The 24,644-nt window shown below is 39.1% G+C and overlaps 1 protein-coding gene across 1 annotated transcript in view; it reads right to left on the reverse strand.

The window, feature by feature from the left end:
- The window catches only part of RFX6 (regulatory factor X6), a 39,418-nt gene extending 16,129 nt beyond the window's left edge, over nt 1-23,289 (reverse strand). The window contains 9 exon segments of the mRNA XM_068410061.1: nt 1,478-1,591; nt 1,688-1,765; nt 4,166-4,273; nt 8,417-8,444; nt 11,508-11,585; nt 19,275-19,336; nt 20,883-21,006; nt 22,629-22,785; nt 23,091-23,289. Of these exon segments, the coding sequence (XP_068266162.1) occupies nt 1,478-1,591; nt 1,688-1,765; nt 4,166-4,273; nt 8,417-8,444; nt 11,508-11,585; nt 19,275-19,336; nt 20,883-21,006; nt 22,629-22,785; nt 23,091-23,289 (948 nt within the window).
- Between the last annotated feature and the right edge of the window lie 1,355 nt (nt 23,290-24,644).

Raw genomic sequence — 24,644 nt, forward strand, 5'->3', positions numbered from 1 at the left:
GTAAAATTCCTCCTTCTTTCTGGCAGCTGTTCTGTCAAGAATATCTACTATGATTATAAGTGAGAAATGGTGAGAGACAAAGAAGAGACACAATAGCAAATTTATGAACATTTGAGAAATTCTGCCTCGTTCAATTTCTAATTTAGTGCTCCTGTAGTATTTTTTCTTCTGTCACATTTTTATTACAAATTTATTACAAATGTATTTATTATTAATGAAGTATTATTTATTATTTATTAGTATTTATTACAAATTAAGTTAAGATTGGATCTATTGGGACAGCACATTTAAAGCAGGAAAAAACTCATAAACTCAAGGTACAATATAACCTCTACAAGTAAATGAGGCTTAATGGCTCATCTCCAGGGTAGTAATTATGATCTTTGATGCTAATCACCTTTGCTTCACTCTGCTAACTAAAACAACTCTTCTTACTTTACAGCTTGATATGCTTCTAAGAAATATGTATTTTCATCTTTTCTGGATTTTTCCCCATATTTTTGTACAGTAAAGAATGACAAATAGATGACAATGGGGCACTCAGTGCTAAACAGCCCCAAGTCTCTTGCTTTGACTGCTTGGTGTTTACTGTTAATGCCAATAGTTATTTCTTCCCATCAACGTGTGGTTGTGAAATGTGTTAGGTCTATTTATATGGCATGTCCTATCAGAGGAACTTAAAGTACTTTGCAGCTGTTAATTAATGATCGGATATGATTTTCCAAATTAAAAACTCAGGAAACTTTGGGAGCATTACTTACTTTATTTTTTCCCCAGTGCTCTATCGCTTAATCCTGACCTTGCAATACTCCTTAGTTTCACTTAATTTCAGCTATTTGTCTGATCATGCTGTGAACTAGATCAAAGAACTCATAGCACAAAACCTCTGCAAAACAAATGTTCCTTAGATTTTTTTTAAACCCAAACCAGTTCAGAGTCCAGCAGTTTTGCTGGTACATGTAGCAGCACAGGAACAGAAATGAAGTGTAGCAGGCAGGAGAGGCAGGAATATCTTAACCCAGTATGGTTCCAGCTCCGTAACATGAAACCTTGGCCTGACATAACCTGTGAGTAACAGATTTGCATGTGGAATCACCTCGCTGATCTGCCACAGACTGCAATAATCTTTTAAGTAAAAACAAGGCTTCAGTTTTCATCCAGGCTTAACTTAGTCAGCCTCGTCAATGAAGCACAGAAGCATTTCTTTTAGCTACATTCAATCAAGCAGGTCAGGATTTCACCATTACTGTGCTGCCTGTAGTCACACATCAAGCCTGCAGCAGAGCTGAGCGTGGAGCTCAGCTCTTACATGTGTCTGTTTTATGTTCTTGATTTCAGTGGAATCCTTGCTGATTTACACAGGTAAGAGGCAGAAAGCAGTCACAGCATCCTGTTATTCTAACTACAACACTATTTTTACACAAGCAAAAGCTGTAATGTGGTTAAGATTATCCATGTAGTTAAATGCTTAATTTACCTTATACAGTATTGAGTCACAAACACAGAAGATGTCAATGATGATGGGATTTTCAAGGAGGGGAAGAAGATGGTCAGGCATTCCTTGCCAAAAATGTAATAAGAAATGCTGAATCTAAAGGAGTAGAAACCAGATTCATGGACATAAATAATGCTTTCTTGAATTGCTTTCATGCATATATACCAAGAATGTGTGTTCAAACAACCTTACCTCTTCAAAGTTCCCATTAATTGCATTGTCAAGGACACACTGACAGTGTGTTTTGTACATCATGATAAGAGTATCTACCTATTTTGGAAGAAAGAAAGAAAGATTAAACAGAGTTTCTTAGCTCTCTCCTTTACTGCTATAGTGATCTAGGTTTCTGCTTTCTGTAGCTAGTATTTAAATATAGAATATAAACTGTATTACAATGCATATTTACAAATAGGCAGTAGGCAGTCTGTATATCCAGATGTGATGAGGAGGTCACTCATCCCTTGTTTTTATTGACATCTTTAATTCTCAATGCTGTTGTCAGAAATGTAGCATCTGAATCTGTATACACTGTGAAAATGAGGATATCAAAGCAAGGCAATAGCTAGATTAGCCAGGCAGATGGTAAAGTAAATTCACCTTTCTGAAGCTAAGATTAATCCCAAAGAGTAGTGCAAGTTAATCATTAGGCTACTATAGGCGTCTATGAGTGTTCTGAAACATCATCTGGTCGGACAAATGAGAAAATAGCTGCCAGTCATTTGGTCAAAGTTTAATCACTGCCTTACATGAGCTGAACTTTAAAAAGCAGAACTCCCTTTCATCTCATCAGGCTAATTTATCTGAGTAGAGCATTCCCTTATTTTAATAACTGTGCAGAGGTATTACAAGACTTTGTAAAAAATAGTAGTAAATTTTTAAATTTGTAGGAAATTATAAAACAATAATTTTGTAAAGTATTTTAAGGAAACAAAAATGTTAGCAAAACCATTCTTATGGTCCAGAACCACAGAAAGTTTGTTACAACTTGTGAACTTCACCAGCACACGTTTCGAATGAACCTAGTACAGCCTTATTTCAATAGGTTTAGCATACAGATTTCTTTGAAAACGGTCCTTGCTGACCTTCAGAGCTGCTTCTGTAACTACATATCTTTTAAAAAAAATGGCAAAGGGTAAGGTTCAGAACATTTTTAAGAGTTTTTTTGGAAGGGGTTGATGGAAGTTTAAAGTTTGGGTAAGTTTTCGTCAGAAACGTAAAATGCAGAAATTACCAATCTATTTTAGTGCAGACTGACTGCTACATTTATGGACTCTCCAGAGATTTCAGTTTCATGCAATTTCTTAGGTGTTTAATGCAGGAGTCAGACTTCATGTATGTGCTCCCTTCAACAGAGTACCTAAATATCTTAGGTTCAATAACCCTTGATCAGCTAAGCTGAAGGAGAGGAAAGACAGTAAGGAAAGAAAACAGGAAATAAGAGAACAAGGAATGAGGAAAGAGCAGGAAGGAAAGAGAGAGAGGGAGACATACAGAAATTAATCTCTCTTCCCACAGTCTTCTCATAACTCCATGACTCTGTCCGTAGACAGTTACCTACAAAGCCCTGCTGGGCCCTCCTGTCATCTGGTCCCAACATCAGAGCAATTACATGCTGCCGACCCATGAATGAAGAGAAAATGAGTTGCATCCTTTCCTTCATTGTTGGAGTGGTAAAATCCAGTTTTGCTTACACTGCTGTGTTGGGTCTGCAAGGAACCTCAAATGCTTTTCAGATTTAAATGTTATGAGAATGCTGTATATATGAGAGATGTCACTTCGCTGACAGAGACTACAGCAGCAGGTGATGCACACTGCTGAGTACACCAGTTCTTGGGCTTCCTTAGGAACTGCAAGATTTCCAGCTAAGATCTCTGTACTACAGATGGCTTCTTTTGTTTAGTTCCTCACAACAGGAATCCTACGCTTCACTACTTTCACAGAACAAACTTCAGAGGAAGGGCTCATAAAAAAAAAAGCTTTAAAGGAAAATATCTCAAGACAGCCACTATCATGACCTGTACTGGAGGCTAAACTGGAGAGTTCACAGTGTGTACCAAAAGGTTTCTAGCACAGTTCAGGGATGTAGCAGCCTGTAATGTGACCAGAAACAACACAGACATAACACACAGGCAAGTAGTCAAAGACATAAAACATATGCTAGCAATACTTCTAACTGAACAGTTACCCTTAGGATGAGCATTACTGAGTATTGATTTGAGGAATGTGATTTTACTAATTTTAAAAAAAAGACATGCTCAGATTTTCACAGTCTCTTTTCAAACAATTAATGAAAGAGAATAAAGTTCATCTAATTATTTGTTGCGAATTATTTGTTCTGATCTAATCAGAACAAAATTTACCTTAAATCCAAAGGCATTTGGAATGAATACAACTCTCAGTTATTTGTTTGTTTTGCTCTCCTCATCTTACATACCATCGGTTTGTAAAATACTAGGTCAGTTAATAGGTAAATAATTCAACCACCTTTCCAGTGGAAAGCCAGTTAATCGGTGTTAGTAAAGGTTTGCCCCCTCTATAAATCAGTCACCTCTGTTTGATTATGGACATTTCTGGCTCTTTCATGTCAATACCTCAAAGGCTAAGATATGAAGAAACATTCTGTGGCAATTTTTGATCTGTAAGTCGGAAGAGAAGTAGCTCACATTTTACCTTGTCTTTAGAAATGCACCCTTGAAGCAAAAGATGTTGAGCACTTGGAAACTCTGGGAGAAGAGTTCCAGTTTTGGAACTCAGAGAATATTTACGAGTGAAACCACCCTGAAATGGAATAGAAAAAAAAACAGGAACAGTTAAATAGCTAACACAGATTCAACTGAAACCAACAATTAATGCTAAACTTGTATATTATCTCATTAGTCTCTCAAAGTTACAGAATATTTACATTCAGATAAACCTTCTAAAATATTGGTGCTTATCCAAATCTGGATTCCAGCTCAGGACAGTAATTAAATATGTGCCTAGATCTAAACTCCACCAAATACGGTTTTCAGAATTATGCAGCTTTTGAGCCACTTTTCTTCATGGAATTCTACAAGTTTGGAATTCAACCTATGTTTAAAAACTAAAGTAGAATACAGTCATTTGCTCTCCTCTACAGTACGGACTGTTACATCCTCAGGGAGACCTTAAGTTTTATTTAATATGTATCTTTCTAGTGCAAGGATCTAGGGTACTGGTGAGATTATTGTTCTCCCTTCCTCTCTTCCTGCTCTGATAGCACGGCAATATTGATTTCTGCTGCTTTACTATGGTAATCACTATTTTAGTTTATCATAAAGTTTCATAATATTTTATAGCATTATGGATGCCATGGTATGTAGTGTCTATGGACACTTCTGAACTATATATTTATTATACAGCTCTCTGTGATTTTGGCAGACTTGACATGAAGGCGCAGAAAATATCTTCCAGTCCTGTGTCCTACTCTATTAAAACAGATACGCACATAAACACATGTACCAAGAGCTTTGTAGGAAAAAGGAAGGATACTGAGCTGTGTGCCCTCCTGGGGCATGCCACTGATTTTAGCTGGCTTTCTCCTGCTCTGTTGAAATGGCTGAGAGTTTGGCCATTCGCCTCAGAGTGACTAGGCTTGGTTCTGTGAATGTTTTTGGAGCATTTTGCTTTTGTCCATAAGGGAAGACTAAAACTATGCTGGGTAGCACAGGCACATACAGCCACAGGTCTACACAATATAAAAAATCCTGTACAGAAGCTCAGTCCCAAAGATCCAAGTCCGGGATCACAGACTGAGTCTGGAAAGAGGAAATGCAGTTTCAAAGGGACTTACAGGAAGGGAATAAATAATTTTTCTCTTGATAACCCTTTAGCAACAAAAAAAGGGAAATAAAAAAAGGCATCTATTAATATGATCACAGTTTCATATCTCAATAAGAATGGCCTTTTCCTACCCCTTTGCATACAGTCAGATTTCACTGAAGTGGGAATAGTAGGTATATAGTGTAACATATAGTGTAAAAGTGGGCAAAAGGGAGTACTTTCCTATAGATGTTGACTCACCAATCGGAGGCCAGTTTCAAGTGAAATTCTCTCAAATACTGAATTCAGAAAACTATAGCTGTAACTGACTTATTCACCACATATATATATATATCTATTTTTATAGGGTGTTTTGTCCAAAACAGACAGCAAGGAATGAAAGCATACATTATGTAAACACACTTTGCCTGTGCTATCTACAATTCAAATACATATAAAGGTCTAAGTCAAAGAAATTATAGAAATTTAGAAACCTTAGTACTTCTTCGTGTTAGTACTTTTGCAGTTTTATAATTACCTGTCAGTATTAGGAGGTTTGTTTTTCTAAATAGCAGAATCAATCTCTATGATTTTATTATCCAATTACCCATGAAATATATTAAAAGCTTTGATTAAAAGGGATTAGTTCATTTAAAATAAGGCAGTGATGGTGGTGGGAGGTTTAAGAGAAGATAATCTGCAATGTTTTTTACCTTGCTAATGGACTTATATGACTGTGCCTCAGTTCCAGACTTAATATTTTAACCCACTGCCACTTGCCCTTTCAATTTAATGCCATCTGTTTCTAATGGCCATTTAACATTAAGATAATGACAGTAATATTATCTGCCTAATTAACCATGCAGACTCTAATGGTGCACTAACTGATTTAGATAAAAGAATTTGCTGATATCTCCCCCTACAGAGAGAATACTAGAAAATGTGATAAAACATACCAGAAGTAAACAGTGTGCCTGGCACTCAATAAGTGTTCATTCAAATGCCATTTACTCAGTATATTTAGACAATCAGTGCTTTAACATCTTTTCAATGTCTTTATGTTCCTACTGAGAATTACACCTTATGCAATCATTGTAAATCTTTCTGGAATACCTAATTGCCTGTACTTTTAAGCAAATGAACAAGGATATATCACCTGTTCACTTTAATGGAAAGTATGTTGCCAAATTTTCAGTATGCTCAGATTGTTAAAATTCAGTTTTGACCATGAAAGCCATTTTTTTATTTTAAGACCTGCCTGAATAATATCAGACAATACAGAGGTAGACAATCAAAAACTCATATTGATGTGCCCTTTCTCACTTATTTCCACCAACTTCTCTGTGATTCTTTTTCTGGGAGGACCAAGGTATGGACCTTTGGGGCAGAAACAAGACAGGTTTATGGGACTGTCAACTCCCAAACAGATGAGGAATGCCACATCAGAGACGGAAGTAAACGTGCATTCACTTGTGTCAAGGGAACCAGAAATTTTCCATCCCAAAACTCTGAAAGAATGAATTCTGTAGTAGTGCTTATGAATCCTTGAATATGTTGGGGATATCCCATGGCATAGCACTATCTTTTTTTTTTTCATAAGATAGCTGATTATCTGAACAGGGAAAATGCAGCCAGTCTAATCTATCTGAACCTCACGGAAATACTTGACGTGGTGTCACCATGGGAAATGATCAGTTATGCTGGTGAGAATGGGGATTAGTACAAGAATGTAAAATGTTTAAGAAACTGACTCCAGCTGAAATGTTAAGAAGTTGTGTTGACAGGGAAACTACTGGGTTGAAAAGGAATTGAAGATTCCGAAATATTAGACTTGGGGCTGAACTCTTTGAACATTTCATTGATTATATTGGCTGACACGAACTAATGAAATCATCAATAAAGAGGAAGACCAAGAGGTCATGTAGAAAGATTTGGATGGCTTTGAGATAATGGCAATAAAGGGGATGAAAAGCAATAGAGCAAAGCTACACTCTCAGGAACCAATAAGAATTTCTGTTATCACCACCCAGGAGTTGCTTATCTGGAAACAAAAAAGGAGAAAGACTTGCTGTGTATCAGTTGAACACAGAGGGTATATTTAGTCTGGTAAATTAAATGGTGTCAGGAAACACTCCCAGGCAATACTGGAACAGTATTATTCAGAATGGCCCCCGGCATTCTTTTGGCCCATGCCGATTATCAGTCTCCCAAACAATTCCTAGTCATGCTTCAACAGCTACTGCATGCTAGGGACTTTTCTCTGGGGCAATGGGGCTGAGAAGTGCCTATGTTGTTTTGCAGGTACAGGAGTTTAATTGTATGGATGCAGGCTATTCCATGCCAGTTGAACTCAGTGTCAAAGAACAATCCTGAGAGCAATCCTTAACCCTTAAAGTACAATAATCCATAATTTTCTAGTATAAGTATGACCAGAATGACAGTGACTATATCATAGTACACAGTTATGAAAATGTAGGCAACTTGTGGGGAGGAAAAAGAAACAAAAATCAAACGCAGTTCTAGGGTTCATCAGAAGGGATATTTCCAATAGAAATTGGAGACATAACATTTGCAAGACTTTATGACCTTTTTTCTATAAAGAGATTCAAATTGGAACAATTACAGTGAAAGGCTATAAGGCTGAGCAGAAATTATTAAAAGCTGCTGCTTGTTCCATCTAGCACGCAAAATCAGCGAAAAGACATATCACAGGAAAAAGTCACAAAGAGTGAAAAATAGAGAAAGACAATCCTGACCAGGAGGTATTATGTTCAGTTTATTAAAAAAACATCTTTTGGCTTCCAGTCAGACAAATGACATTCTGAAAAAGCCCTCCCGCGAAAGTAACGGATGCAAAAAAACAAGCTAGAGCTTGATCCTTTGCTTAAGAGGGCCTATTATGAACCTCTGTGGTTGTTGGGAACTGGATTGGAACAGGAACCCCAGAAGGGGCCTTCCAATCTTATTTTCCCTTGAATATTTAGAAGAGCAAATACTCAGCTTCATTAAAAAAGGGTTATGCAGTCTAATCTTTAATAAAAAATATTGCTGTAATTTTCAAAGGAACTAATGTGAAGAAAATCACAGGTCACATAATGTTTGGATTGCAACAGAAGTGAAAGGAAAGACTACAGCACTTACCTCATTCTTTAACTTGCTTCCAGAGAACCTTTGAAAATAAACACATTTGATTAATTTTTCATAAGCAAAATATTTTTAGGGTTTATATATATATTAAATACATATATAAAATAGATCAGTTAGAAAAATGGTCACATTTCTCCAAATGCAATTATAATAAAAATAATGCTTTTTTCTTAACTACTTCCATTGGTCTGCAAGTGCCTGAGGATATCAGGAAACCTACTGATGTCTTCTAAAACATGAAGATTCGGATCATTGGTCAAAGTATAAAACCCAGTTTCAGTTTTTTCTTTGTATCTTTTCAACTTCACAAGTATCAAAAGGGCAGCATAGGTTGACAAGGTTTTCACCAGGCAACACATAAAATTTTTGATGCAGCTGATTAAATTCAGAGTAGAAAAAATATATCTAGAATTTACACTTCTCAGGAAAATGAAGAAATCAGCATTTTTCCATTCTTTTTCACCACAGTATTATTTTGATACAGGTGAAATACACTTCTGAGATCAAAGATTCATTAACTGTCAAAAATGTGTTGCTGTATAATGAATGTCCTATTAAAAGTCCAATTGAGAAATCCCCAATGAAGTCATTGGACTACCAGGAAACTCTACAGTGCAGAAATTAGAAAGCACACATTTTAAATTATAACTACTAAACTAGAGAAAGTGTAATGATAGAGATTCTGATGGAACAGTATAATGATAAATGTTGTTTGATTATTGTTATTTCCTGTTCTGTTAGCTGCCAACTGATAAGATACTGTGGGCAACAAGAAGTCTTATAATTATTAGTGGCAATATTGTGATTTCATGCTGTTGAGATGCTCTGCTGGCAGGAAAGAAAACCAGAGGCTGAGCGGTTGTGGAATTTCTCCTGCCCAGGCCAGGCACAGGTGCCTGACAGTTCCCGTCACATAATGACCCAGCATATGTTACCTACAGAGTTCCCTTGGTTGTTGATAGACAAGTATGAAAGAAGGCATCATTCAGCTGATTACAACATGGAGTTAATTAGCTTCATAGCTGGATGTATTTGTTACGGACTGCGTATTTCCACACGTGCAGCAAAATGTACACCGAATGTACAGCAAAAACACAAGGCAGCATCTGCTAGCATTGCTCCTCCAGAGCCTTAATTGCTAGGTAAAGCCACCTTTCATGCAGTACTGTGGATACTAACTATTTTTGGTGTTAGGTATGCTCCTTTCATAGTGCAAGGCTTAACATTTAAAGGAACCAGGAGGTCAAACTTACAGTGGAATTTAAGGACTCAGGCACCTGCAACTCTGCATTTAAGGACTATTGTACTCAGCTCAATTACCTAAATATTAATACATGAATGCCAATTAAGTTCAAAATGGCAGTAGAGGCCTATATTTAGGCAACTCAACTGAGGCCCATTGCCCCGTCTAATCTTTTGACAAGCTGCCTTGTGGTAAAGGCCTCCATATGCCTCCATATGTGCATGGGCATGGTGTGATCTGATGCCATCATCAACCCATATATCTTCCCTGCGTATTTCTGCCCCAAGTACAGGAACCATTTTTATAGCTCGCCTACCAGAACGGACATCAGAAAAAGGACGGATTTTAGGATGGTTCATTAGATGCAGCAGTCAGCAACTGGGAGATTCACTCTCAATTTTGAATCCCTACACTGCCTGACTCTTTCCTTACCCAGAAGCTTGTTCTTAACCCCAGGCTACTGTGTCATTCTCTTCACACAGACAAATCCAGCCACAGTGATGGCCCAGACTGTGCAAAACTAGCATTTGAGCTTCTGTTCTAAATCAGCTAGGGAGGTAATTTGACTGCTGGACCCTGAAAATTCAACATCTTATACTGAGAGCACAAGTCCTAACACAAAAGAAAAGGTTCTTAAGTAGTGAATCTAGTGAGTACTCCTGAAAATCTTAGACAGTATCCATGCCATCTTTCTGTGAGCGTATATCGTTGAAAATCCAGCCGTGGGGTATTTTGCAGAACATCCACTTTCTTTGCATTCACTGCTGCTAGATTGTGCAAGGACAGAGCTTTACATGAAAAGGGCACTGGCTGACAGAAAGCTGAGGACTAAGAGTGATTATATTCCCTTAAATAAAAATAACTGACTTTTAGTCAATGAAATGAGCAATTTGTTCAAGATAATTCTGTATTATGGAAGAACCTCATCTCACTGTGTACCAGCAACACCTCCACAGCTCTGGATAAACACTGGACAAAGAAATGGCATATTCCAGTCTATTATCCCTTAAGTCCTGCAGTGGAGAGATTCCTCTTTTAAGCAACATTGGTAACATTAAACATCAATTTTTACACTTGTCCTATTGTTTGGAAAAAGTCTCTTTGGATATAACATAAATCTGCCAGCAGCTGAATTTTCTATGTGTGATTATAAACTCATTTATTCCTTTCCTTTCTCAGAGTCCCCATGTATACAGGTATACTGCTGTAGACAATGAAAGACGTCATTCAAGCCATATGTGAACAGAGACATTTGTTTTACGAACTATTAATCTTTGGCAAACCAACAGGCAGCTATCGTAACGTATTGATCCTGCTAGCTGTCCCTTAAATAAATATAATTAGAGCTTCCTGGGTTAGGTTTAAACTGATATTAGCCAGTCAAAGGACCTGTAAATATTAATCTACACTGACCCCTCCCTCCTGCCCACAGGTGCCAGCTTCACACCATTCTCCAGACGTTTCATAATGAGAAGCTGTCCTGGGGAAAGAACTCAGAGGGTGACACTCGAGTGTCAAGAGGAAAAATAAGTGTTCTGGAAATGGTGTTTTGCTGCCTTACACGAACTTGAACAAATCCTCTGCTGGTACAAGTTGATGCAGCTCTACACTGACTGATGTGGGGCCATACTGGAAGACACTAGCAAAAGATCTAGATCAACCTCTTAATATCAATGTTTTTAGGGAGCAAACTGCTATGGAAATCTAGGAATGACACACATTGAGATATGCAGCAATACTAGTTCTGGTATCAACAAAAATTAGCGTCCTACAAATGCCTTCCTAAGGGAAGGTTAAAGTTAGACCTTCACTGACTAAGTCTCAGAAGTTATGTTATTGTACCTGGTTAAGCCTTTTCCAGAATACACAGAGTGGTAGTATGCACTGCTTTCTTTAATGCCAATTCCATAATAGTGGTACCTGTGGGGAAAAAAAAAGAGAAGAGTTTATGAGTGACACGTCAAGTAAAACAAACTGTCAAATTGATTTTCAATGCTTTCTGAAAACTCTTCTTTAACAGTGTCTACCTATTCCTTTCACTGACATGGAACAAAATCTGGTCTCACAGAAAACAGTATTGTCATTATTTGATCCAAAATTCAAGGCGATGCTCTTCTTTAAATTTAAAACACTTTCTCTCTTACAAGAATGCATCTGGAACAGCAAATGTCCTAGAAATATGTTACATCTCTTTTCCCTAATATGCATTCTCTTTCATTTTGTTTTCTGAAAGGGTGCTGGGTTTGATCTACCAAGTTTATTTTATAAGGCTTACCACTATTATATTTAGTCCCACAGAGCACTCTTCAGTTGAAAATAACTCACCAGTGTACCCTATAAATTAGTGTTCAGCCTCCTATGGCTAAAAATGCTAACATGTCATTCACTCATTCATTCTTCTCTCAGGTTGTAGGCTAACCAACTCTGCCGAATTATTTAGCTGCTTAAGCAGTTCTTATACACATTTCTCTCCCTTGCTGCTCTCCTGGAGATTACTGCTCCCAAACAGATCTTGAAGAAGGAAACTTGTGTCTATTGCTCAGCCTCTGCAGTGCTGAGTCCAACACCTGAACCAAAGACGCTAAAGAGGGTGGGCTGGTGCTAAGAAAACTGGCTATGCAGTAGATACTGCTTTCCACTGATTTTGCTACAAAAGAAGTGACCTTCAGGAGAAGGGCAGGAGAGCAAGCTGGGGGCAGCTATTTCTTTACCAGTCTTAGCAAAGTTTGCTTGAGTTCATCTATCAAAGGTGATAGGCCCTGTCTTATAAATTCCACTCAATAGATTTTAAAACTGATTGTGTTAAACTAGATTTGTCTAAGAGTGTTATGAGCAGTATACTCCCGATCACTACTAAAGTTAGCTTGAAAACACCACCAGCTCGTTTAACTGAACTGATTCAAAGTAACACTGATGCTTCTCAAAAGCTTGAAGAAATGCACTCTTAACACACAGAGACGCCAGCAAATAGTTCATAGAATACATAAACAAAAGTTTTCAGCTCATCTGTGCTGTTCCTAGTGATGCTCGTTAAAAAATTCACAACCTTACTGCTTGTTCTTGTGTGGGACAGCCACAGATAAGAACAAAACCCTCAAATGCTTTATATTTACAAAGTTGACTAAAGGCATTAGATACAAACGATATTTAAGGAAATGTTCATTAGGATGACATATTTGCTTAGCCTACGTAGCTTTGAAATTCTCAGCTCAAACAGTCATTCTGTCTCTGGACAGTCTGTTGTGTGCATCGAGGATTTTGCAGCCAAGAAATGTTCCAGAAAGTGGCTGCTGTTAAAGATCATAGCTTTTACTCTTTGTCTAAAACTGATGAGCCTACATAATACCACTAGATTGCAGTGGTACCTGATGACCCATAGGAAGGTCGAAAGTTTCTCACCTGTTTCTTTCCTGTTAGTTTTCTTGTCTCATAAGTGTATGTTTCTGAGGGATGGTGATGTGGTGAATTAACCATTTCTAAATACCTGTCAATACTCAGAAGCGCAGACATAGGACCATCTGCTTATAACAGTTCCCTCCTTATCCCTTAAAGTCAGAGCTGGCTGACCAAAGCAAAGTGACACCTCAAGGTGGTTTAGGATGCCAATGGGACCTTTCATTAAATGTCATAATGCTAGACAGTTCTCCTCTGTTTCACATACAGTACTGTGTCACCTATGTTGTGAACTAAAGCCCTGAAGGTTTTCAACTACTGCTTTTGGTTTAGGAGTATTAAACAGACAGACTTGGGCCGAAGACCTGGATCTGGAAATTCCTAATATTTGACAGAGTTCTGACACAAATGCTAAAGGCATGAACATTTTTTCTTCTTTCATGAAAATGAAGTAATTTTAGATGTGACACAAGAGGTATTGAAAATATAGATGTATGGATTCTTTGAAATAACAGCGTTTACTTAGTCTTGACATTGCAAAGGCTGTGCATTCAACAGGATGAAAACCAAAATAGAGCTGCGACTACTTCTTTAACAATGTTGTCTGCACATTTGTTGGCCATGTAAGCAAGCAGTTGCCTATATCTCATTCCAACACTCTAAATCTCCCAGTTTCAATCACATGCCATTTTTTAAATTCTAAAAATAAAACTTCACACTTTCACCACTAATTTGGAATTTCCTCCTGATAAAGTTGGAGTGGGCCAGATGCCAAGGAAAGTATTACTTCTTTACAAAGCTAGGATTCAGTATCGAGATTATTCGACATCTAAATTAATATTAACATATTTGGGCTAGAAACGGGAACTGTTGTATGATTTGGATTCTCAGGTTTCCAGAGGTAGGAAAAAAATACTTGTCCTTGCACTGGAATAGCCCAAGATATCAGAATTTTCCATTGACAGGTTTTGTTATATGGAGAATAGATATTTTCAGTATCTATTCTGTGTGTCTTCAAGGCATAGCAGTTACCATTCTAACTTCTTTAAGTGATTTGTATAGCTGAATTTTTAGTTGTAAAATACAGCTTTCCACTCATGACACAGAAGCAAATAAAATAATTATAATCCATACTTTTTAAGCTCTGTTTGGAATACTTCATAGAGTAATAAGGTATAAACATTTTTATTCACTTAGAAGTCAAAGTCAGTAGCTAAATAGCTTCTTTTGGACTCCCTTTGAGAGTAGTATACCCAACCCAGACACACCGATAACATCTTAAACCTACAACTTTAAGTACTCTCTTTCTGTCTCTTCATATGCATATTTCTATGTGTATGTACAGTATATATGTATTTTACTATGTTATACTTCTATTGTATAATTAATAAAATAAAACCAGTCATCATAAGGAACTTAATACTCTTAAAAAACCTTTTAAAAAATGAACTGAACTGCTTTCCTCTTTTAATTTCAGTGGTTTGTTGTAACATATGTTCCTGCGCAACTAGTAGCCCTGATTTTAGCATACACTGACACAAATGATAGCTGATAAGGAAATGATAGGCTTAAGCCGTTCAGAGACTTGCAATAACTTGTTATCACGGGGCCAGCTGCCATATCAGTTTTATTAACCCACTAAATCACTCCTAATAAATAAGATAATAGTTTTCAGACATGATGGATAAAAGCTAAGATTCGTCATTGATCAAAGTCTACAGAGAAATTAAATTGTAACTTGAGCTCAAACAGTCTTCTGTGTGTATGGTCTGAGCAGTATGTACATTTTCCCGAATAGCTGCTTCAGGTAATTCATGTACCGTGAAGATTATAACTGAATTCTAGCAGTGACCACAGTATGTTCAACATTACTTATGCAAAAAGGTGGATTCAGAACCTGCTGCGCAGACAACTGTTGCTTATGACATACTAATTTAAGAGCAGTTTGCCATATTTATTGTGCTGGGTCTTCTCTCACTCCACAGGGATATAGAAAACTTCCCCTACATTCAGCAATCTGGAGTGATTATCGTGGGGATGAGAGATGAATGAACTTCGTTAACGAAAGTGTGTCCAATGTGTTGTACCTTCTTGGCCAAATGTTTAAATGAGTGTTTTAGTGTTGACACTTTCATATAAATGGGTTGTTGGATATAAACACACAGAGAGAGACTCTGATGATCAAAGTTCTAGGATTTATTAGACTCACGTTTAAGTCTCTCCTTTGCCCAGAACCAGAGATGACAAATGCTGCTTGGAATCAGAGGAGGAACTAACGTTTGTGTATCTATTTTACACCTTAGAGTAGCACCTGTATTGCACACCTTAGAGCAGGAGTTCTTTCTCAAATCCAACTCACGCTCATCAGAATGTTAGAAAGAGCTTGGCTTTGTTTCAGTGTGGGAGAAAAACAATTTCTGTCACCTTGAAGATGATGGAAAAGGGAACTGATTTTCTTCGCTTTTTTCTGACCACAGCCAGGCTCTATCAATACATTACTGTGTATGTACGCAGTGTCCAGTAAGGCACTTTATTCCTGGGGAGTTAGCTTTTCATTGCAATATAAGAAAAATTATTCCATTGGAGAGGAATTGTCTTTTTTCTTTCATGCTTTTGCAGCATCTGGCTCAGTAGAGTCCTCGACAATGATCAGAGCTCCTAGGCAATATTGCCATATGAAACATCACTGTCAGGAATAGTACTATTACTGCTCCTACTAACATGATATCAAACTAATAATAACAACAACAGCAATAAAACAATGTCACTACACTACCATGCTTAAAAAAATAGGATTTAATTGCTAGTAAGAAGTGTCTCTTACCAGTCCCGGCAAGCCAGCTCTGTTCCACACAGAAACAGCTTACAACATTTAGAGTCCATGATGACATAAAAGCAGAGGGTAACCAGTCATTTACCAAAACTGATGAACAGTCCATTAATTTGCTTATTAATTTAATGGAAATACTTCTGTAAATTATATTTGTTTGACTAACTGCCACCTCATGAAAGTAGAAATGAATTTGCTTCTCAGTGAGTCTGTGGTTCTGAGTGGAATATGGTCCACAACATGAGAGAGAGATAGATAATCAGAGACAACTATTTATAGTGTCACTTCTCTATGACTACTTGCTGCTGTATATCTCTGAACTGGAGATATTGTCACTTGTGCCTTTTGTGAGGTCCTTTTTTGCACAGCAAGAACAATGTAAATGCATCTTAGTGGAAATGAGAATTGCAGAGGAAAAGTCTCTGAGGAAAACTCATGGGGAAAAAAGAGAATCAAATGCCAAATGTTCAAACAAAGCCTGCTGATGCCTCATCCCTTTGAGGAAATCGTTCAAGAACAGTTAATCCATATGAAAATATGGCACATAATACCACTAAGGTCAGAAGGGATACGGGATCTGCTGAAAAAACGTTGGGCATGAGGTATTTCTGTGCTAATACTGTTAAATGTCTTAGAGAAAAGGGGAATATAGTGACACGTGTCCCAACACAATTAATTTTGTAGCTAGATTCCCATGTCAAAAATTAGATTTGAAACATAATCCTTTACTTAATAGCCGTTGACTTACTGTGAGTTAAATTATGCAGACACAGGATACGTTTTGGAAGTTTGGATCTTGATTGGATCTTGTTTATCAATTCATTAGATATGTCAGATCAAAAATATAATGAGTATTTGGGAGACTTTTCCCCTTGTATTCTCGCATTCATTATAACTTGAAAGTGGTTCTCCAGATATTTTGGGTTATGAATCTAAGACTTAACCAAGTCATTGATGAATTAGTAGGTTGTCAAATACTCCTGCGCAGATTGTGAATGCCAGATCTCCTAAAATCCTAAACACAGGACCAGCAGCAAATGTCCATTTGCAAAGCTAAGTCTACATCAGCTTATGCCTGCCACCATAGCTGAACTTCACCACAGGCAGACAATATATGAAACCCCTCTTGTCCCCTGTAAACAACCTTTCTAATAGTAACTCTCCTCAAAAACGCTCTATTCAGCTTTTATAGGTCATCTACAAAAAGAGAAATAAACTTCCTTTCCAGTTTTCCTCTATACAATACAGATTGTGTACTCTCTCCTGAAAAAAAATTAATGGATTACAAATTTGTAAGACTGTGATAGAAACTATGCAAGAACAGTCCTCTGTTAAAAAAGGAGAAATAGTCTCTGCAGGCTTTACTTCCTTTGGATTTTATTTTTATTGATGATTACTTAAAATAAATACTTGAGGTATACTCAAGAAATAAAATGTCTTTGTAAAAATTTGGCATTAAAATTCTTCTCTACCTTCACTTATACTGCAACAAAACCTAAAATTCACAAATGACATCTCTGATGCTTTCTTCAGCAAAATTAAAGTGGAATCAACTGGCTATTTCTTATATTTCTAAGGCAGGAAGAAAACAAAGCATAACAACATGAAACAAGCCCTCAAAATTATAAAAGTAAACAATGCATCTTTCAGACATTCCTAATATATTGCAAAGCACCTACGAAAACCACAATTTCGTAGGTTTTTTTTCTTTTCAATTTCCTTTCATTTTGAGTTTTCTTATAAATTACTGAAAGACGAGAGTAACTTTGTCTTTCAAGGCTAAGTCATTCAAAATAAAGATTTTCCCAAATGAACAGAATGTTTGAGTTTCTTCTATTACTACCAGTATTCTGGGTTTCTAGCTTATTCATTAGCAAAATGTTTCTTTGCTCATTTTCTGGGTTTTAGTTTTTTTTCAGTAAACCATCAACTCTTCATGCTTTTTTCTATAAGTCGAGGATAGTTTCATGAATTTTATTCAGCAAGTGCATAAACACATTCGCAGTTTTAAGGATGAGAAAAATCCCAGGGTTACTCACATATTTAAAGGCATGCATCTCCTAAAATGTAGGCATTAATAATAAATGTTTAATTTCTGTGTATACACAGAAAGCTGGACACAATATCTATCCTAATTTGCTCCTCGTAGCAATGTCTTATTTTTAGGAAAACCTGTTTTGAAATCAATAGAAATATACAGATAAGGATCTGGTCTAAATTTGATTTGGGATTGAAAACCATTAAGTTTTTGGAGAGTTACTTTAAAAGAACAAAATTATTTAACTAATCCTATTTTATGTAGAATGGTATGGGCACAGTATTTAGGATTAAATATTTTTTAAACCCAGATATTGATAAACACTGAAATAACAATTTAAAGCACAACACTCAGAAAAGCAGAGGGCCAGTCTTGGTTTCAGGCAATACAGAGAACTCTTGTATTTGTGACTCCCCAAACAGGGACAGAAGTTTCCTAGAATTACCTAACTCATAGCTTGACACTAGCAGTACCCTAGAGCATTATTTTGACTTCTCTACACTATTCACATCAATATACCACACAGTTTTTCATTTCCTTAAGAAGTAGCATTCCCCTACTAAAAAACAAAATCAGACTGGGGACAGTTCATCAGCAGTCTTAATATCAGGACATAGGAGGGAGGGTGGATGTAAGGGAATATGTTGTTACCACTGTTCACCACACTATGACAATAACTTTATCATGGCTAAAAGCATAATGTGAGAACCAGAACTAATAAAAATCTCATCACAGGTGATATATAATTATTTGTGATCTATTCCCACAGCCTAATATTCCACAGATCAAATATAAATAATGTATCCAATTAATTTGTATTAGATAACTGCACTATAGGTTGTGTACTTTTCAGAGTTTTTATGAATTACCTACAACAAAGAGCAGATATATACCTTCTTCTCAATTTAAGACAATGCTTTTTTCTAGTGTCTTTACATGAATCCACATGGTTATGTAGAGAATGCAATGAAAGTTGTTAGGTTTGCAAAAGGCAAATAAAATCCAGTTAAATTGCACATTATTTATAGAAAGGTGAGCAGTTGTAACAGATATATGTATTATATAATGTTTTTTATATATAACATTTTGACATATATTTGCAACAAATGCATGGCTCTGCAAATATAAGTTTTAGAAGCTTAATCAGTTTAATTTTAGAAACTATGCCTGCAGTAATGTTTTCAAACTCAAACTCTGTATCAGTTTCATCATGTACATGAAAGTTAACACTTGCAGCTTGTCATCTGAATAATCTCCCCTGTCAATTAGTATATATTATGGAGCCATGGAAATACATGTCAGTCCTAGAATGTATTTGTAAGCAGATGTACACATAATTGTGCCTTACTTTGAATGACCCCTTGTTCCAAGCCGCCTGGTGGTAAGGAGAGGGAATTTCTGGCGAATGGTCTAAAGAGAAAATAACTGTATTAATTTCTAACAACACTGGTATACTTTCTTAGCAATCTGCTCATAGAAAAATCGTAGTGTAAATATATGGTCTAATGTAGTCCATGAATAAATATTTGTGACGCTTATGTCACGACATAAACAACTAAGCCTGTTTTAGACTGTAGGGGTCCTTCCATCCTCATCCATCTTGCTGTGCATCTCTAATCTTCCCACCCATAAACTCCTTCCCACCCTTCCCACCTGTTCTTCCTTTCCATTTTCACTTCTACAATTCAAAATCTAGTTTTCTTCACCAGGATCCTGTCTCATTCAGATCCCTAACGTACAACTGTATCTCTTGCTTCAGAGATCTAAACAGAACCAGGGAAAGATCTGCCCTCTAGTTATTTTGTTTTCAAAATCAAAAAACTAAAAATAAATTGATTTTTTTATTGGAAAAGTGTGATCTGAAGGTTAAAGCAAGCAAATATTTGCCTCACAGGTACTTCTGTGTCCTCCACTATCAAAGTGCTGGACAGCCTTAAACTTATTTATACTCACTGAAACTCTATGAGAGTTTCTATTAGCTCTATACTGCACATAAAGAATTCATGTTATGGGATTTAATCCAAGTCAAGCAAAACATTCTGTCACTGGACTCCTAAGATTGAGATTAGTGCCCTAAAAACATCCTACTCTTCCTGTAAGAATGATGCTTTAGGCAAAAGATTTATTAATTAAAAAAGTAATTTGGTAATAGAGGTAGATCTAATAGATATATCTAATAGATCACTGTCAAAAAATGTTTAAATGGAAAGCTATTGTCTTCCTCATTTATACTGAAACTGTGTAATGAAAATTACACATGCACTTTCTCAGTATATCCAATTCAAGAGGAAAAAATTAGTAAGTGAACATTTTATGAACTGGATTTTAAATCCATTATTATTATTTAATTAAATTAATGCATTTTGCTATGTATGAACAATGACTAGAGCAGTGGTGTTTAAAAAAAGATCATCCTTAAAGCATTTTTGGTTTCCTGTTTCACTAATTACTCAGGATTTAATTTGGAGAGTTCACATCTCGCTTTCATTAAATGATTTCAGGATTAATTGTAGAGAAGGGTAGAAAAGAGGATGAATCAACAATTTTTCATTCGGGAGCTCTTGGTGTTATTAATTTTTATTCCCCTTCTTGTATTGCTTCTTGTGCCACATCTCACTTTACACTGCCTTTAGTATAATTAAAAGTGTCTTTCGTGTCAGATCTGTTTTGTGGAAAGAACCCTATTAATGTCATCATCAAAAAGGAAAAAAAAAGCTGTCAGAGAGAATGCCTTTTTTTTTTTTATGAAATAACAATTAATCAAAGGGAATTTCAGTTTCATTCTCCTAAAGTTGATGTCATGAAATCCCTTCACATGGAACAGTGTAGTTAGTCTGATTCCATGTACATTAGCAATAGAAAACATGCGAATTTGAGAGGAATTTTGACACGTGTACTAAATTGTGATTCTATCAAAGAATTAATCTAACAAATTATGAAGGCATTGACTCTTTACCTTCCCAAAAGTTGCAGCACAGGCAGGTTCCAGCTTCTCTTTTCTGCAGAAGTCTAAATAATGTGCATAAAGGATGCATCTTGGTAAACAAACTCCTTCGCAGACAATGTAGTTTTCTTCCAGCCTGTACAGAGAAAGAAACTGCCAGAGTAAGAGCAACGTGCCATGTCTCCCGATGTTATTTGCCTTCTGGTTTTTGGTACTGCCCTCTTTTTTTTTTAATTTTATTGAAGAATTCCATGAGAGCACACAGATGAGTTTCTCCTGAACAACACAGACACCACAGACTGACCACACATGGTGCCTAGGTTAGTTGCAGAATATGGAAAACCTGAGGCCAGGTCCCTTTTCTTAATGAGTCTTTTTCAATGTCTTGACTTTCTTGCTTTATGTAAATAATTAAATTATTGTCACCTAAGAGCCATCCTTGCTCTGACAATAAGAGCACTAACTGGACTATGAAAGACTTGGATTTAAGTCTGTCCTTTGAATAAAGCAGAGGCTTGAACTTGCATTTTCTGTCCCACTGTATCTTTTAACACCTGGGCTAATGTCTCTTTTCTTCCTACTTCTGCTTTTTAATTTCCATGCTGGGCTTGAAACTGTTTCTTGACCAAACCATACTGAAAAGCAAAGAATTGGCTTTTTCTGAAGGGAGTGCATTTTTATGTAGCTTCCCAATGAGTTTACAGAATACAAGTGCCTAGTGATGGTCATTAAAGTAAAAAACTGACTGTCTTCACTTGAACTGAACTCTTGGTAACAGCCAGGTATTTCACTGTTGTCTGTTTATTTTCTTTATCAATTTACATTATTTGCTACTCCTGGGATGATGTGCAATAAATTTATTTCTCAAATTACACAAATCTCTAAGAAAATACTGTGTAGTAAATGCTGCATTCTGAATAATTTTGCACTGACTCACTAGACTGGAATCCTTAAATTTATGCTCAAAAGTCAGATGTAAACTAAACTGAGAAGCTGGGTAATTTGGATTGCTCTCATTTTTCAGTTAGAAGGAAAAAAACCCTATATTTACAGTCTGCATTTGGTAACTAAGTTCCCATTTAATTCAACAGCACTCCTCCCTAATTTCAAGTGTCCTTTAGTAGAAACCTTTATCAATTAATGTCTGCAGAATTTGACCTCTTATTTGGTTAATGTTTGCCCAGATAAAATGAAATAAAGTTAGGGCTTCCACAGATGGTGGAATAGAATGTAAAAAAATACATTATAAGACAGTGAAAATCTAACAGTCATAGCTTTAAAGGATCATTAAAACATCCATTCACAAATGTAATTCTTCAGTAATGTTTCATTTCTACATTTTTTGATACATTTCATCGATAGCTACGTGCTGTGAGAACCTGACACAGATTTCTGTTAACTGATAAACCTCTGCTAATTTAAAAAATCAGAAATTTGAGGGTGGATGTCCTTATTTGTAGACGAGGCTTATCCGAAAAAAAAAAAAAAAACAACTAAGCAAACATCCCACAACCCCACAAACATTTCTGAAAGAACTGTGAGAGGTAACCCTAAAGATATGTCCCTTTGGGCCTGACGGACACACCGGCTGGGTCCTGCCAGTGGCAGCGGAGGGGAAGACGCGGGGTGTCCCCGCCGGGCGGCCGGGCCCGTGGCCCCGAGGCGGCTCCGGGCGCGGGGGCTCCGCCACCGCCGGCTCCGCAGCGCGGCCGCCCCGGGGCGGGGGCGGGCAGCGGGGGCTCGCCGCCGCAGCCCTACCATTGCAGGGTGAGCTGCGTCTGCTTCTTCTTGTCCTTCATAATCTGCGTGATGCTCTTCTTCGCAGACGGGCTCTGCTCCGCGGCTTTTAGTGCGCCGTCGCGAGTATCTGCATCCTCTTCTTCCGAGGAGACGGCTTCGCTGTTGAAGTGTGTTTCTGAGCGCCGGGAGGGGAACAAGAAGAGAAACCCGAGGGCATCGTTACAGCCAGGCAGCACGCCGCCTCCTCCCGACGCCGCTGCGGCCGCTGCGTTTAACCGGCCGCACTGCCTGCCCGCCGGTGCCCGAGGGGACGAGCCCGGCCGCCCCGAGGCCAGGCAGCCACCCCCGCCTCACCTCGCGGCCCCACCGCATCCCGAGCACCAGCGCCGGTTCGGGCGCCCGCCGCGCCTCGCCCCGGCTGCCCGCACCTGCCCTGACCGAGGGCTGACGAGGGAACGCTGCCGGCACCCCGCCGCTTACCTGACTTGATGCCGGCGGGCAGCGCCGGCTCCGGGAGCCCCCTCTCGGCGCCCGCCGCGGCGCCCAGCCCTTCCTCGGCGTAGGGCAGCAAGCCTCGCCCCACCAAGCCCGCGCAGCAATCCTCCTGCGCGGTGGCGGTCACTGCCTGCGCGGCCGGGAGGTGCAGGAAGGCGTCCTCTTGTTCGGGTCCCTTGGCCATGCTCCTCACCGGCGCCTGCTCTGCCCCGCCGCGGCGCAGGCGGCGACCATGGGCGGCGGGAGGGGACGGGACGGGGAGGGCACGGCGGCGGCGGCGGCCTTAGGGCGCGGGGGGCGCCGGCTGAGGCATGGGCCGCGCCGGCCGTTTGTGCGGGGCTTTGGCAGCTCGGCGGGAGACGGTGTCAGCCCAGCGCCGGCGCCGGCAGCGTGAGGGGAGGAGAGGTGATGCGGGGGCGGTGGCGGCGGGGGACAGGTGTGCCCTACGGCGCCTTCCAGGGAGGCTGCATGGCTCCCGTGCGGTCAGGGGCGGCCGGGCCCGCGGGCGCCACTCCCTCCTCACGGCAGCTCCCCCGCGCCTACGGAGGGGGCTCCGCCTTGGAGGGGTCCCGGAGGTCGCTGTCGGGCGGCAGCGGGGAGGTCTCTGCGTCCCTGCCCCCCCGCCTCTCCGCCCGCCGCGGCGCTCAGTCAGGATGGTCGCGCCTGGTCGGGAAGGGACGGGGCATGGCTGAAGGCCCGGGGGGCTCAGGGGAGCCGACCCGGAGCGGACGTACCTGGGACTTAATGATTAACTCCCGCTGGTGTGAGGGAGTAGCTCTCGGCCCGCCGCCCGGCCGAAGGGCTCTCCTCATCCTCTCCGGCTGAGGGCGAGGGGTGGCCAACGGCTGCTCCGCTCCTGGCAGCAGCCTCTTGACAGCCACAAGGTCCAGAGGGGAGCAGGCGGTGGCTGGCAGGCCACTGGACCCTCCTGGGCACCGTCTGTTAATGCCAGTATTTCGTTATTTCCTAGTGTAATTTTGTGGGTGTTGGAACAAAACATCTTGATTTTGGACAAATAAATCACATTGATCTGGTAGATGTGTCTCTGCTTTGCTCCATTTCAGCATGCTGACAGAGAGAGACGGCGGGGGACAATCACAGAGAGATGGTCCCTGCTTTTTCAAGAGAGCAAAGTTGTCAGTAGGATGGAAACGCCTGATCACTGCAACAGCCACCGTTTTAATACATCCTCATTAAAGCAAAATCTTGGGCATTGTGCTCCTCCCTGATAAGGGCTGGGCAACTGTAGTATGGCTTGTGGTGGCAAGCAGCCCTGAAATGCTCTGTCAGATGAATGTTAGAGGCATTCTTCTAGCCATCAAGTAGTGTTGGGCTGTCACAGACACAAAGCTTGTGAAGAGCTGTTCTTCCTTTTGCTCCCTTCCAATCTTCTGTGGTACCTCAAGTCATTGATCCCGCCAGCAGTACAAAGCAGCACAATATTACCACTTCCACTCCTGCACAGATGCATTATCAGACCAGCTATTGGCTATCGCATCCATATTTAACAAAACCCCAGGTGTACCCGTATCTGCCAAA

The sequence above is a fragment of the Nyctibius grandis genome, chromosome 1, assembly GCF_013368605.1.
Source record: "Nyctibius grandis isolate bNycGra1 chromosome 1, bNycGra1.pri, whole genome shotgun sequence".
NCBI lineage: Eukaryota > Metazoa > Chordata > Aves > Nyctibiiformes > Nyctibiidae > Nyctibius > Nyctibius grandis.